This window comes from Betta splendens, chromosome 10, assembly GCF_900634795.4.
Source record: "Betta splendens chromosome 10, fBetSpl5.4, whole genome shotgun sequence".
NCBI lineage: Eukaryota > Metazoa > Chordata > Actinopteri > Anabantiformes > Osphronemidae > Betta > Betta splendens.
In genome coordinates, this window is record NC_040890.2 from 8657566 (window position 1) to 8670832 (window position 13267).

Consider the following 13267-nt stretch of genomic DNA (forward strand, 5'->3'; position numbering starts at 1 on the left):
GTTTTATCCGCTGTGACGAATGATGAACTTTTGTGTTGCCAGCTTTTCTAACCTGCATAAAACACACCAAACGTGAGTGAGAAAGGTAAGGCAGCGGTGGACATTTAGAATAGATTTATTAAGCCAGTCAAATACAAAAAGTCATACATGTGCTTTTGCCTACAGCAAAAAAGGAAAACGGCTACAAACCAAGAAAATACAACTGCCAGTAATTACAGCATACCTTTCAAAGTGCAATTCTGCTAATGTCTAATTTCAGCTCTCGCCCATCAGGAGTTTGTTCCCTGGAAGTTTAAAAATTCGCCTCAAATCTATTTGCGCACATTTTGAAGCCCTTCGTCCGACTGTCCGCTATACACTGCTCTGAACGGGCTTTCAGTTTAAACAGTGGCTTGATTGGAGATTATTTCTGCCCATTTAAATGGTAAAGTAATATTCTGAGGAGTGGCTCCCGTTTGTGTGTGTGTGTGTGTGTGTGTGTGTGTGTGTGTGTGTGTGATCACGGCTCTTGGCTTTGCACTAAGGCAGTTCACAGGTCGGTCGGCAAAGGTGTGGATTGCTGGTTGTTAAAGTGGACAGAGCACAAAGCCAGACATCCCTGCAGATGGTGTTCCTGTGGAGTAGTAGCTGTACTGCTCTGACAATGAACCTAGTGCCTTCAAGAACAGACGGAAATCTGAAAATTCTTTTTGCTGCTTGTGCATAATTAGAATGTTTTAATTCTACAACTTAATCAACATAAAAAAGAAGATATTTCAGGATGAAGAGGAATATAGTCACCAATTTCAGCCAAAGGTTTTGGTGGCGTGGCGTCTCGTATAGTGTGTGTTGATGTACGTGGGCTTAACTGTGGCCAGTAGTACAGGATGCAACAACATGAGTTTGAACATCAGAACGAGTGATCAAATCCATTGTGGTCATGTGGAAGTGCTGTGGTTAATGAGATTAGGTCCATCGTCATGGGGAAAAGAAAAAGGTTGATGTGCTGTGCATCGTGTTCTGTGTCTGACACAAACATACAATGTCAATAGCTACAATATATTGGGATTACACTAACAACATAGAAAGAACAGCATTTCTAAAGACAATGATTTACACTGAGTCAATGCAACTATCAAAACAGCAGGTTATAAATAAATTATCAATAATCACAATCATGTTTTTGGTAAGTCACCATCAAAATTTGTTTCCCCAAATTTTTGTATTTCAACAACCACTTTTGAACAGTTACACATATGGGACGATTCTATAACATTAATGATACTGAAGAAATCTTCATAAATCAATCAACATTCACATTGTAAATTCTAAAATTCAATGTACCTATAATCATTCATTGTTGGAATGAGCATACGTAGCTGTAGTCGTAGTCTTGTTGGGGAATGGCTTCCTGTAACCCTACAAGTACAAACTGTCTAGTTGTTACATACTTGCAGAGACAATCATGTCTGTATACGTTTTTGAAAAAAAAACAAAAAAAAACAAAAGGGAATTATTCCAATGTCTAACAAATAACCTCAGTTCCTGATTTAAAAAAAATGAAATAATAGTTCTTGTATATATTCAGAATAGCGCGTTTCACAAATAGCCTTATAAAACGCAAGTATAAACAACATTACAATAGGATATCTACAGTTCAGTAGGAAAATTAAAGAATCAAATCACACCTTGTCAACTCAAAAACAAACTGATTTCATGCTACTACCCAGATTCCGTGAAGTGGGTACGGTGATGCTTTAGTGCTTTCCAGGGTCAATGTTCTGTCGCTCCCTTTTTCCAAATCCTGCTGTCGCTGTGGCTGCTGCCGCCGCCGCCGCTGCTGCTGCGTTCTGGTCTGCAGATACAACGATGCCATTCATTATAAAACACAGCATAGAACTACACATTGTGAGATAAAAAACAAAACACAACCAGTATCCGCATTTTATACATTTGTTCCAATCAAAAAAAAAAAAAATTGAAAAGACTTCAGAAAAAAGAAAATGTATCTTTGTTCCACATGAGTTATTGTTTGGAACTCTATGGCTTTAACATACCTGCATTTTCTGGTGGTGGTCTTGAACACTCTCCTACTGCTGCTCTGGCCCCTCTCTGCTGTGGAAAAGACGACTGCCAAGGAAAACCCTGAAAAAAGATAAAGAACCAACTTAGTTCAAACCACCGATAACCTTATCCATCAGAACCACTCCTTAATGGGGCCATAGAGTGAATGTAAGCGTGTCTTGGTTAAGCTGCAGTTAGACCTAGGAGCATCAGCGTGTTCGTCCCAACAGAAAAGCGGAGGAGAGGTAAGAAAAGAGCCGTGCTTCTTCAGTGAGCCACTCCAGAGACAGAGACAGAGGGGCCTTAGGAGGACCCTTACCGGGTTAACAGGTTGGAAGTCTCGTACAGGGGGTGGTGCTGCGGCGGCTGCGGCACCTGCTGCATTGGGCATCCGGGGAGGGAGGTGTATGGGCCAGCCCTCAAGGCCCTGCGGTCCCACCTGCACAAAGGGACCACAGTAGGGAGGGCTCAGCGGGCCGTTCACTGAGCCTGACGTGGGGTCTGAGGTACGTCTTTCCTGCTGCTGCCCCTACGATGGATCACAAGTACACACGTGATCCCCAATCAGTGCACGGCTGCTACTCTCAGCGAGCAGGGGCCCTGCCTTGGCATGGGCTACTGCTGACCTTCAACCCCGCTGCCGCTGCCTCCCAGGGAGGAGTGAAAGTGTTGGATCTGCTGATCCCGAATGCACTGACAAACAACCTACCTTGTCCTGTGGTATTGATTAGTTCAGTAAGTATGACTGTGCGCTGTCACAAGAGGGCGCTAGCTTGCAACGTTTAGCCCAACACACAGTTTACTGCAGGTGAGAGAGTGGGCCCTACATAAAAATACATTTTGAAATGGCCACACAAACATACAGTAACAGCTATTTCAGCTACGGGATATCGTCACTGTGTGCAGGACATCCAGCCTCGGACTTGAACTGCAGCCAGTACCTGTTTGTGATGTTGCATCTGCAGTCTCTCCAGCTTACATCTCTCTGTACGTTCCCTCTGGAACTCATTCTGTGCCTGATGAAGCTGAAAGACAAATACACAATTAAAAAAAAAAAACAAATACACAATGTCCTTGAAATCTGTTTCATTTCAGATCATGCTTAATGTACGAAAATATACATTATAGGCAGCCACTGACCTGATTGGTCAAATTCGTTATCTGACCCTGTAGTCTCTCAACTTGCCGTCTGAGGTCTTCTTTTTCTTCATTCATTCGCTCCCTGTCACTCCTCTCTTTTCTGAAATCTTCTTCAAAGATCTTAACCTAAATTATAAAAGAAAAGTAGGAAACATTTAGGTAAATGAAGATGTACTCTTAACAGTTGTTGTGTTTACTTGTTGCGCGTGTGTTTTGATGAACATCACACCTGTTCTTTTAGTACAGCAATCTGAGTGAGCAGCTCCTGCTTCTTCAGGTTATTGGCTGCATCTGCAAAATTACCCTGTCCAGGTGGTTGTTGGGAGGATGATGGGGAGTGCAGATTTAAGGCTTCCTCCAGAGCCTGAAGGAAGACAAAGGAGTGATACACAGAAAAGCACACTGCAACCTTCTTGGGCTCTTGTTAAAGCTCCTCCCTACTGACCCTGTTGAGGCGTTGGATCTCTTTCTCTTGGTATTCCCTCTGTTTGCTGAGGGGCAGCAGCTGATCCTGCAGGTAGCGAATCTTCTGTTTCAGCTCAGTTGTCTCAGAGTTGAGGCATTCCTTCTCCCCCTAAAACAAACACAGACAGAACTGTGACAACACATTTGCAAAGTATTGTAAAGTATCTAGGTCTCTCCTGGCCTGGAGATGTTTGCACCACCGCTGCCCGAGCTTTGTATCCTGATGTTCTCACCTGCACATTTTCGATCTTGGACTTGGCCAACAGCAGCTTCTTGTCATAGTCGCGCTGCCTTTGCTCTCGCTCGGCCTCCAACTCAAGCACAGTTTTCTGGGACTCAGCCAGTCGCTGTCTGAGGTCTGTAATCTGTGAAGACGAAGAAGTCCACATTCTTACGACTATAAAAAGAAAAGCAAGAATGGGTGCATGCGTCTAGATATGGTGCTATAAAGTGTTATCAAATTACAATCCAAGCTGCTGCAGGAAGAACACATTTGCAAACAGTCACTGCAGTTATTGTGTAAAATATAAACCTAGTGACGCAAATGGATATATCTAGGGTTCTGTGGTTTAAACCCAAAGTTACACGGTGTCCCCGTCTTAACAAGGTGTAAATGTAGGTTTGTTCATGGCTGTGGGTGTGCACAAGCGTAGGTGTGTGAGTATGAGCGTGCGTGTACATTTGTGTCTCTGCTGCCCTCTGACTGCACCACAGCAGGAAGTCAGCGGGTACCGGAGAGGTGAGGGGAATTCTTACTGAAGTGTGACAGGGCTTGTGGTAAGTATGTTCAGATAGCGAGCTGCAAGATTGCACCTTTTCCACTGGACAAGCACACAGAAAGAAAACAGCTACTTCACATCCAACTGATGCACAAATGTCAACGTCCCATTTCCCTCAACTTGCTGATTAGGCTTTCTTTGCCATTTTCTGGTGTGTGGCGGTTTCTGGTGTGGAAACTAAATCTGTTATCATCATTTAAATTTTGACATGTTTCTACTGATAAGAGTAGTAACAGCAGTGGTGCCAGTATTTAAGGCAACATGTGCTTCAAATACCAAATGCTTGGCGCTGCAGAGGCTGAAATTAGTAGAATGACAAACAATAAAACTTTCCATTTTAAACATAGCTCAAAGTAAGATTAGCACTACTCTATACTAAGAACATTAAAGGAAACGAGAGAATGTGAACTAGACGGATTTAATAAAAAAACATCAACTTTGAAGTGATGAATTGATACGTCGTTCAAAGGAACTTGGAGAGTATTATGCATCATTTGTCCTGTAAAAGGCCCTATATCATTCAAAGATGTCTTCCCACACCGCTCATAAAAAGCTGTAAAGTCATTACTGTACCTTTTGCTCGAACTGTGACTTCATGGAGTTCCACTGAATGTCCCACTGCTTGTTCACCTCCAGTACCTGTAAGCAGCATCAGAAAGCGAAACAAATGACAATGAACATATAGGAAACAAAGTACACAGAGACTTTCCCCTATGGCAAAAAGAGGATGAACACAAGAATAAAAAAAAAAAACACAAGACTCACATCCTTTCTCTGCTTCTCCAAAAGCTTGATCTTTTTTTCGTACACCTCAACATCACAAGGTTTAGTTGGGGTTTTCTCTGCAGCCTTTCCACTCTGTGGAAACAGAAAACATTCCCTAAATCCATAATAGTCCTCCATTACACCAGTCCCCCACACACTTTAAAAGTGGGCAATTTGATTAGTACTCTTATAAAAGTACAATTGTTTACAGTTTTAAATAAGCCAATCTAGTACATGGTACCTAAAAGAAGAATATTTAAAGTGTGTCAAAAAATAAAGTGCTGTGTGATTAAATTTAAACTACCCTCTGTGGAGTGGTTGCCTCCATCTTAGGTCGCACAGCAGCGGATTCCTCTTTCACTGGCTCTTCTTTGGCCTCTGGAGCGTCGGTGTCAGATGTTGCTGCAGATGATGCAGTTACTGCTGCTGGTGCTCCTCCGGTTACAAGCTCCTTAAGTTTTTGATTCTCCTGCCTGATTCATCAAAATGAAAATGAAGGTTTTAGTGAATGTGTCCCTTCCCAGAGTTTGGTGGCATTTTAGTGCAGCGTCAGGGTGTCCTTTGGGAAGACCCTACAAAACCCACTGTATGAGGGTATGAGTAGGCGATGCTGCCAGGAAGCACTGGAATACCCCCCATCAAAAGTGAAAGCATGGAGATAAGCATCCAAGACCAGGTGAAGATTTAGTAGGACTTTGTCACTGAATGACTCACTACAACACTACAGCCTACAGTAAGGTCATAAGCAACTAATTTATCAGACAGATTAAAAAAAATGTATGAATGTTTGCGTTTAGTTATTTAACTTATGACAGTTTATTTTTTTCCTGACCTTAACATTTATAAAGCTTCTCTTTTAGCTAGTGCAAACAGAAACCTGAGTCAAATTAAAAGTGAAGGACAAACTAAAAATTACCTCAACTGTTCCAGATCTCGATTTCTGATATGATGATCCTCTTCCATTTTCTTTCTGAGCTCATTGTTCTCCTGTCTAAGCTGCTCACAGAGAGTCTATGAGCAACAAAGTCACAGCATTTAAAAAAAGTCTTCATGATTTCATAACATTTCTCACACAACACAACTACATGGTTGAGAAAAAAATATATACAGTATATGCATGACTCAAGCATTGCAAATAGTGATTTATTTATGTGTAGTAAAAACTAAGGCTGTAATGTGCTGAGATGTATATGATGAGATATAACTAAGAATTCACAACCTACGGCATATATCTTGTTTGTTTTTCTGTGACGTCAGATCCCATGTAAGCACAATTTTAAACACATGAAACTGGACTTAACAGAATTTCTGCTAAACTATTAAAATTTAGTTTTAGTTTGCACAGGTCTGGTTAATGCATGTATAATATAAAACACCTATATATTTAAAATGAAAGGCAATAACTTCTTGTGATCTTGCTTGTAACGGTTATTGCTGCTGCAGTCATCGTTAAAATTGAAAAAGCCAGACGGCGGCATGGTTTAGTTTGTATAGTCCAAATACCTGTAGGAGAGATGTCCTCTGTTCATTCTTTTGGACCTTTGAGGAGAGATGGTGAAACTCGACAGCCATGCGACCGAGATGAGCCAACAGCTGGTTCGGGTTGGACTCCTCTGCGAATATGCTAAATGAGCTTTCTAGTCTCTTCAGCTGACTTGCTAGCTCGATGTTTTCTTGAGGCAGGAGGGGGACTACTCCTGCTGCTGATCCGGCCTGGGGATACCCAAACAGGTGAACAGTCAGTCCGTCCTCGCTGGCTGACTCACGAGGTTCAGTTTACAACTACAGATGCATTTCAAATAGCACACAACTGAAAGATCAACATACTCTAAGAGTCATCATGCTACTAGTTCTATGACGAGGATCATCGGATTTATCTGAAACGCCAAACCAGTTTGGCCTGCTGAATTTACATTAAGTCCTTAAGTCCACACCAGACAATAGTTACCAAAAACAAAAGCATTGTAGTATAAATTAAAACAGTATACAGAGACTATGTCAATTTAGGCACAAACAGCTGAGTAAATCAGTTTTGACAATATGTGCTCCTGAAATATTCTGGCATTATGTCCCACTGTAGCAACATGTCGTTTGGATGTGTGAATGAATCAGGGTGTAACTCTAGTCAGTGATAATCCTGGACTTTCCACTGGCTGACTCAGGCTGGAGATACCACTGTTGAGTTTGTTTGTGAGTCACCACACTAAGGACATGTTCCTAATATTGAGGAAATGTCTAGAGAATGACTGACGTTAGTCCAAATAAATTAAACTAATGACTGACTTATAGGAGTTAACACCCAGAGTGAGGCATACTACTGAGACTAAAAATCAAAGATTATTTGGAACAACATACACGTATGTTCCTGTTATAGGTGGAAAATTTTTCATAACATTGCATGTCACAACAATTTTTTTTACGTACAGTCAAGGCATCTGAAGTCTTTACCTCCATATTCACAACCTCATATTCTGAGAAGGCCTCCTGTAAAGACCAAAGGATAAATAGCCATGTAAAATATGTAGCTTCTAAACAGTGTATTTTCAACTGCCACATGGACACATACTAAATATGTCTGGTTATGACAATTATACAACATTCTGCAAATACTACATAAGCCTCAATACAAGCTTTTATACACAATACGAAATACTTACATTGGGCTTCTCGGGTTGTAGGGTCTTTCCTAGACAGCTTGTTTGCTCCTCCTTCTGTTCTGCAGTGTGATGTAAACAGGGTTTACCTGAAAAAGTGCCCACCAATACCAAGGTATATCCACTGCTGAGTGATCGACAAAGTTCAATTAATCAGCCTGAGAAACATACTTTGGGTCTCCGTCTGAACTGGGCCACCTGTACACAGACTGGCAGCAAAGCTGGAGGACTTCAGGGCCTCGTTGTCTCTCACAAGTTCCTCCACACGCTGTCGCAGTCTTGACGCCTCCGATTGAGACTCTTCCAACAAATCACCTGCAAGTTACAGAGAGATGTTGCCTATAATCAGTCGCTTTTTTACTAAGTTAAACCTAAATTATTTCAGTTTTCACTGCTAAAACTAGAGCTATCACAGAGCAGTTTTGAAATAGGATGTGACAAAAGTTCAGAGACAGTCTCTGCAAGCAGTACTCCTATGAGTCAAAAGAGGAGCACCCAAACCATTGACATGATTGGCATGCGAGCTTTGAAGATCAACACGTTTTACTGCATTCCACCGCATTTGGCTGGGTTAGGGCAGTAAATTTTTCCTCCCCTAAATATCTTCTGATAAAGTAGATTATCGCTTATAGATTTTACATGATAAAATAAAGTAATTATGGCCCTTAATAAATACATAAATTCAAATCAACATAAAAATGTTTGAGAACAGAACAAAAATATGTAATGTCAAAGAGCAGCTGGCACCAGTCTTTCACCTTGAAAAGATCATTCTGCTTTCAAGAACAAACCTAAGCTCTTAAGTCCCTTCATCCGCTCCCTCAGTATGCTGTTCTCCTCCAGGAGCTGCCGATAGCTGCTTCTACCTCCAGCCTCCTCCCGGGCCTTGACCTCACTCCCGCCTGGGTCATAGATGCGGTACGGGCTTTTCCCATCCATGGCTGTCGCTTACTTTTTAGACATGATTCTTGGAACTGCAAAAAGAAAATAGTAACTTATATCTACTCACTCACATACTTACTTTCTAATGCATTGTCCTTGTATGGGTTGCAGGTATGCTGGAGACTATCCCTGCTGTCATGGACAAGGTACACCATGGGCAGGACATTAGTGCAGGACAGGACTTTCATTTAAACATACGTAAGCGAAAAATTATACAGTATGAATGCCATAAAAGCATACACACTTAACCTTACAAAAAGGTGATATAAATAGTATTTTAAACACAAAGGAGTGAACATATTATGTAACAGAATGCAAAAATACTGCACATACTCAGTCCTTTTAGTGGAAGTTAAAGTAAGAAGTAAAGCGCTAACAAGACTAACAAACACACAATCAACCTCAATCAACACAGGAATTGTCTGTTAAATAAATATTACCCAACCATAATTTTAAACCTTTAATTAAATCTAACTATGTAAAAATATCAGATTCACGACAAACTACCTATGCTTCTCTTCTTGGGTTCGATTGAATAAAGACGATATATTCACACATCCTACTGCATCCTCTGTGACCCCTCGCTGAGAATCGGTGAAGATAATAAAGGACCATCTCGTAGCTTTGAAAGGACAAAAGAAGCAATAACGCCACCACTATGTCATCATTTCCCTCCCAGAGTGAACCATATGGTTGGAAGGTGCTAACGATTGTCAAAGCTAAATATGACAACTACAACGTTCACATCTGAAAGAAAAAGGGACAAAAGCTAAGAAAAGATACACAACGATACGTAAATGCTAACAACCATCTACCCAATAACCGTAAGTGAAAAATAGCACAATCTAGCTAATGATAGATACCTTGATTGGCTGAAGAAGGCTAATATTAGTTTTCGCTGTTGTCATGCAAATTGCTAGCAACATCCTCGTTAGCTTTCGGCTAGCTAACGCTAGATGACAGCGCGGAGCAGGAAGCCGCTAGCTCCTCTTATTTACTCACTAAAGATACTTTAACCAATACAGTAAGTTAGTCGGAAAGCGGGGTTAAACGACAACCCGAAGAACAAAGAGGTGTTTTCAGGCTGGGTACCTTTCAGCTGGCCCCTCGTCTCTCTGCCCAGACATCAATTGCGGAAGTGGTCTACTGGTCTATGCTGTAACCTGGGAAATTCCACCTCGCAACGTTTGATGTAAACAGGGATGATTGACAGCTCATCGGACCAATCGCTAGGCAGCGGGGCACCGACATCATCCACTGACCGTAATGTAAACACTGCAGCCGAATCGTGCACGTACTGGAAGACCATATTTTATAGTGACAGTAGCAGATCTATAAAAACCTGTTTAATTTATATCCGTTATTAGTAAAGATGCTCATACGAGACACACCGATAGTTTAAAAAGCGTCGTATAATCCCTATTATTTAAATGGAATTGCTTCTTATTGTTTTTGCTCATTGAAAGCTTCACCACATGAACTCGGTTCTCACCGACTCTATTTCTTCATTGATAAATTTAGGGGCTGTTGGGGGTTTCGGTGATTGCATCACAATTTTCCTCCGAAGGGACTTGTTCACTTAACTAACAAGAGCTTATCAGGAAATCCTTAGTAAGTTAACATTATGACAAATAAGAAGCGTGTTCTCATAACTGATGATTTTGACAAGCATTTCTTTGTAATTCAATTATGGTCGAGTCGTAAAAAAATAGGGGAGACTTTCATTAGCTCTGACGTACTGATTACTTTCAGTTTGATATCAACAAAGAAATACAGCCAATTAAATTTTAATACGCTTTTTACTTTTAACGTTTTTCCACATAAAAATCATTTCTTACTGTAAGTTAATTTGGATTTATTTTTCGAAGCTTAGTCAACTGATTACTGAACAAAATGTTGAAGCTCTGATGTTGACATGTTCATGTCTTTGGAAATCATTTTGAGCTATAGTGACATCTTGTGGGAATCACTAAACTGATCATTTACTGTCGCATTTCTTCCTCAGGGAGTTACGTTCTTCCAGTAATCCCAATGTAATTTAGCTTGTGAAAATGTTAGTTACAAAGTGTTAACATACATTTAATTTTAAATTATGATTTATGATTAACAAACTCACTTGAGTCACACTGTTTCCATACTGTAGTGTATGTACAGTATATATACAGACAAACACTCACAACACAAACAAATAATTTACAATCTCAACACAATTAAACTGCTGTAACTACATGTCTTTGAGCTGTGAGAGGAAACCGACGGACCTGGAGAAAACCCACACAGACACGGGAAGAACACACAAACTCCACGCAAAAAGGCACGTTACAGAAATAGGCTGCCTGTAATGTGTGTAGCGCAATGCCTTTATACCAATCAGCATCTTTTCAAATGATCAATTTTAGCTGAGCAATGTGCATCAAAGCAAAGCTCATACAACGGCAAAATTTAACATCTTATACTGTAGTGTGTAACCCAGCAGTGACCAGAAACCTGCCGTCCAGACTAATGCTTGCGGATGTGACACATGTCTCAGTCCAGCTGTGCAACTGTGCTCCTGGTGCTTTAACAAAAATAAAGGTATTCTCCTCAAAATCCCACAGGAATAAGCAGATGACATGTGGGCAGGATAATCACCAGACTGAAGCCCAATGCATCACAAGTACGGATTGTGCTCTGGGTGCCCATCTCCTAGCTGCAGAAATCAGCAGCTGACATTCATTAGCTCTGAGCTACTTAGTACAAAACAAGCTTTGTTTGCTGGCTACTGGCTGTCCTCTCCCTCTCCAGCCCAGGGACATCTTCACTACAGAGTCTTAGTCACTACGCAGAACATTTGGTTGAGCTATGTACTGGCACTAGATATAATTCAATTTCAACTTCTTTTTTAACAGGTTGTTCATAAATAAGCTTATTTAGAACAAGAATCTAGTGAGCCAGCATGTAAATTATGTCACTATCAGACTTAGAGTAAGTTATAATACTGACAAGTGTTATATTTATACACTATCTTCTTTAACTCCAGGTTTAACATAAAACAGAAGGGAATGAACAGCTATTTCCAATTTCAGAATATAGAATTAAATGTTACCTGCCAGTAAATATAACACAACACCAGAACTAGACATGTTTTCAACATATAGAGCAGAAATCAATGCTTCTAGTGTTACCTTTGTGCTATATAATGTAACATGTAAGCGTAAGAACTCTTTTCAGACACAGCAGAAAATTCTTATAACCGATTTCTAAAGACGAGACCACAAACAACGATAACAGACCTAAAATGTTACTACATTTGAAATGTTAAAACAAATAAACAACAACTCACCCACACATTCAGCGTCGGAGAGGCACTTTTTAACGCGTGAATGGGGGGAAGCAATTTCACTGTGCGACTTGGGGAATTCCCATAACCCAGTAAAATGGCCTGATACACAGCCTGAACAGAACCTGGTGTGTGTCCAACTGTGTGTTGCCTTTACTGAGAAACAAAACACATCACAGCAACGATTCAATCAAATGCGTTTGCGTGCAGATCCTTGCAGCACGTGGGTCAAATTGCAAGAGACATGGCAAAAGCAAACGAAGTAGAGGCCACGAAGGCTCAACATGCGGCACAAAGCAAACATCAGTCAAGAAAAATGTGCAAATGACCTCAAATACAGTACATACTTATTGCACGTACAATTACAGTGTAGCATGTAGGCTGCAGTGCATGACTTGTTTGCATGATTACATCATGGTGGCACATTAGTCATGGTGACTGTAGAGAAACAAGTCAAAACCTGAAGGGACGTTTGTAACCTAATCTAAGGACGTGACAGCTTTAACGTACGCTTTAGACACAATCTAATTCCAGTTCACTTTTGTGCCTTTTGTGAACAGCAGCACAGAGCAAAGTTCCCCCAACTATCAAAAGGGAAACTCGAGAACAGTGTATATTTTGACACCAGCTGCATATTAACAATGGTATATTAAAGTAATCTCTTGATCTTTTATAATTATCATCAAATGGAGCAATTTCAGCTCGGGTGTGCCATTCAGACCAGAGTGTGACTGACTGCTGCAGACTCAATTTCTTGGATTTTGGCGTACTGCAGGGGATTTCCTCACCACATACATCTTTTTTCTTCTTTCCTCTTTTAACTCAAAGATGGCCTGACAGCTGCGCTCGCACACAGGCAATGAGCTGAGACGCTTACGAGAACAAGGACAGCTGCCTTGCACTTTTTCGCCTGCGTTATAAAGCATACAGAACTAAGAGAGACGTTGGTGCAGTTCGTGCCTCTTTGAAATGTGTAGATGTACTGTACACGGTGGAGCGCGTTTAGGCCGTGATAGTCAGGAAGCTGAGGAAGGCGTGCTTTTTACTTACCGGAGGGAACAACAAGAACATAAGCTTCTGATATCCAACCATTAAAATATCATTTTTCATCAATATGAAATTCTTATCAGTATCAATATCCTATTTTTGGTGTATGAGAG

At 40.8% G+C, this 13267-nt stretch overlaps 1 protein-coding gene across 8 annotated transcripts; it reads right to left on the reverse strand.

Moving 5' to 3' along the window:
* Positions 1-99: 99 nt before the first annotated feature.
* tnip1 (TNFAIP3 interacting protein 1) lies at positions 100-12243 on the reverse strand. 8 transcript variants are annotated; one of them, XM_029165654.3, is made up of 18 exons: positions 12111-12243; positions 8638-8820; positions 8018-8161; positions 7850-7935; positions 7617-7676; positions 6696-6905; positions 6109-6203; positions 5497-5665; positions 5193-5285; positions 5001-5066; positions 3882-4013; positions 3629-3757; positions 3413-3547; positions 3184-3309; positions 2985-3068; positions 2363-2572; positions 2037-2124; positions 100-1834 (listed from the first exon to the last, which is right to left on the reverse strand). In XM_029165654.3, the coding sequence occupies exons 2-18, from the start codon at positions 8783-8785 to the stop codon at positions 1737-1739; spliced, it is 2073 nt and encodes a 690-aa protein (XP_029021487.1). In that variant the 5' UTR covers positions 8786-8820; positions 12111-12243; the 3' UTR covers positions 100-1736. The 8 variants fall into 8 exon arrangements, with proteins under 8 accessions (XP_029021487.1, XP_029021492.1, XP_029021491.1 ...); XM_029165659.3 differs by lacking the exon at positions 12111-12243 and adding an exon at positions 9881-10026 and having other exon boundaries at positions 7641-7676; positions 7850-7908; XM_029165658.3 differs by lacking the exon at positions 12111-12243 and adding an exon at positions 9881-10026 and having other exon boundaries at positions 7850-7908.
* Positions 12244-13267: the final 1024 nt, after the last annotated feature.

Coding starts and splice junctions, on each gene's coding strand:
- tnip1 (XM_029165654.3), bottom strand. CDS start 8,785: ATGGATGGGAAAAGCCCGTACCGCATCTATGACCCAGGCGGGAGTGAG. Junction 7,677..7,849: donor TACAACCCGAGAAGCCCAAT/GTAAGTATTTCG, acceptor TGGTCTTTACAG/GAGGCCTTCTCAGAATATGA. Junction 1,835..2,036: donor ACCACCACCAGAAAATGCAG/GTATGTTAAAGC, acceptor TTGTATCTGCAG/ACCAGAACGCAGCAGCAGCG.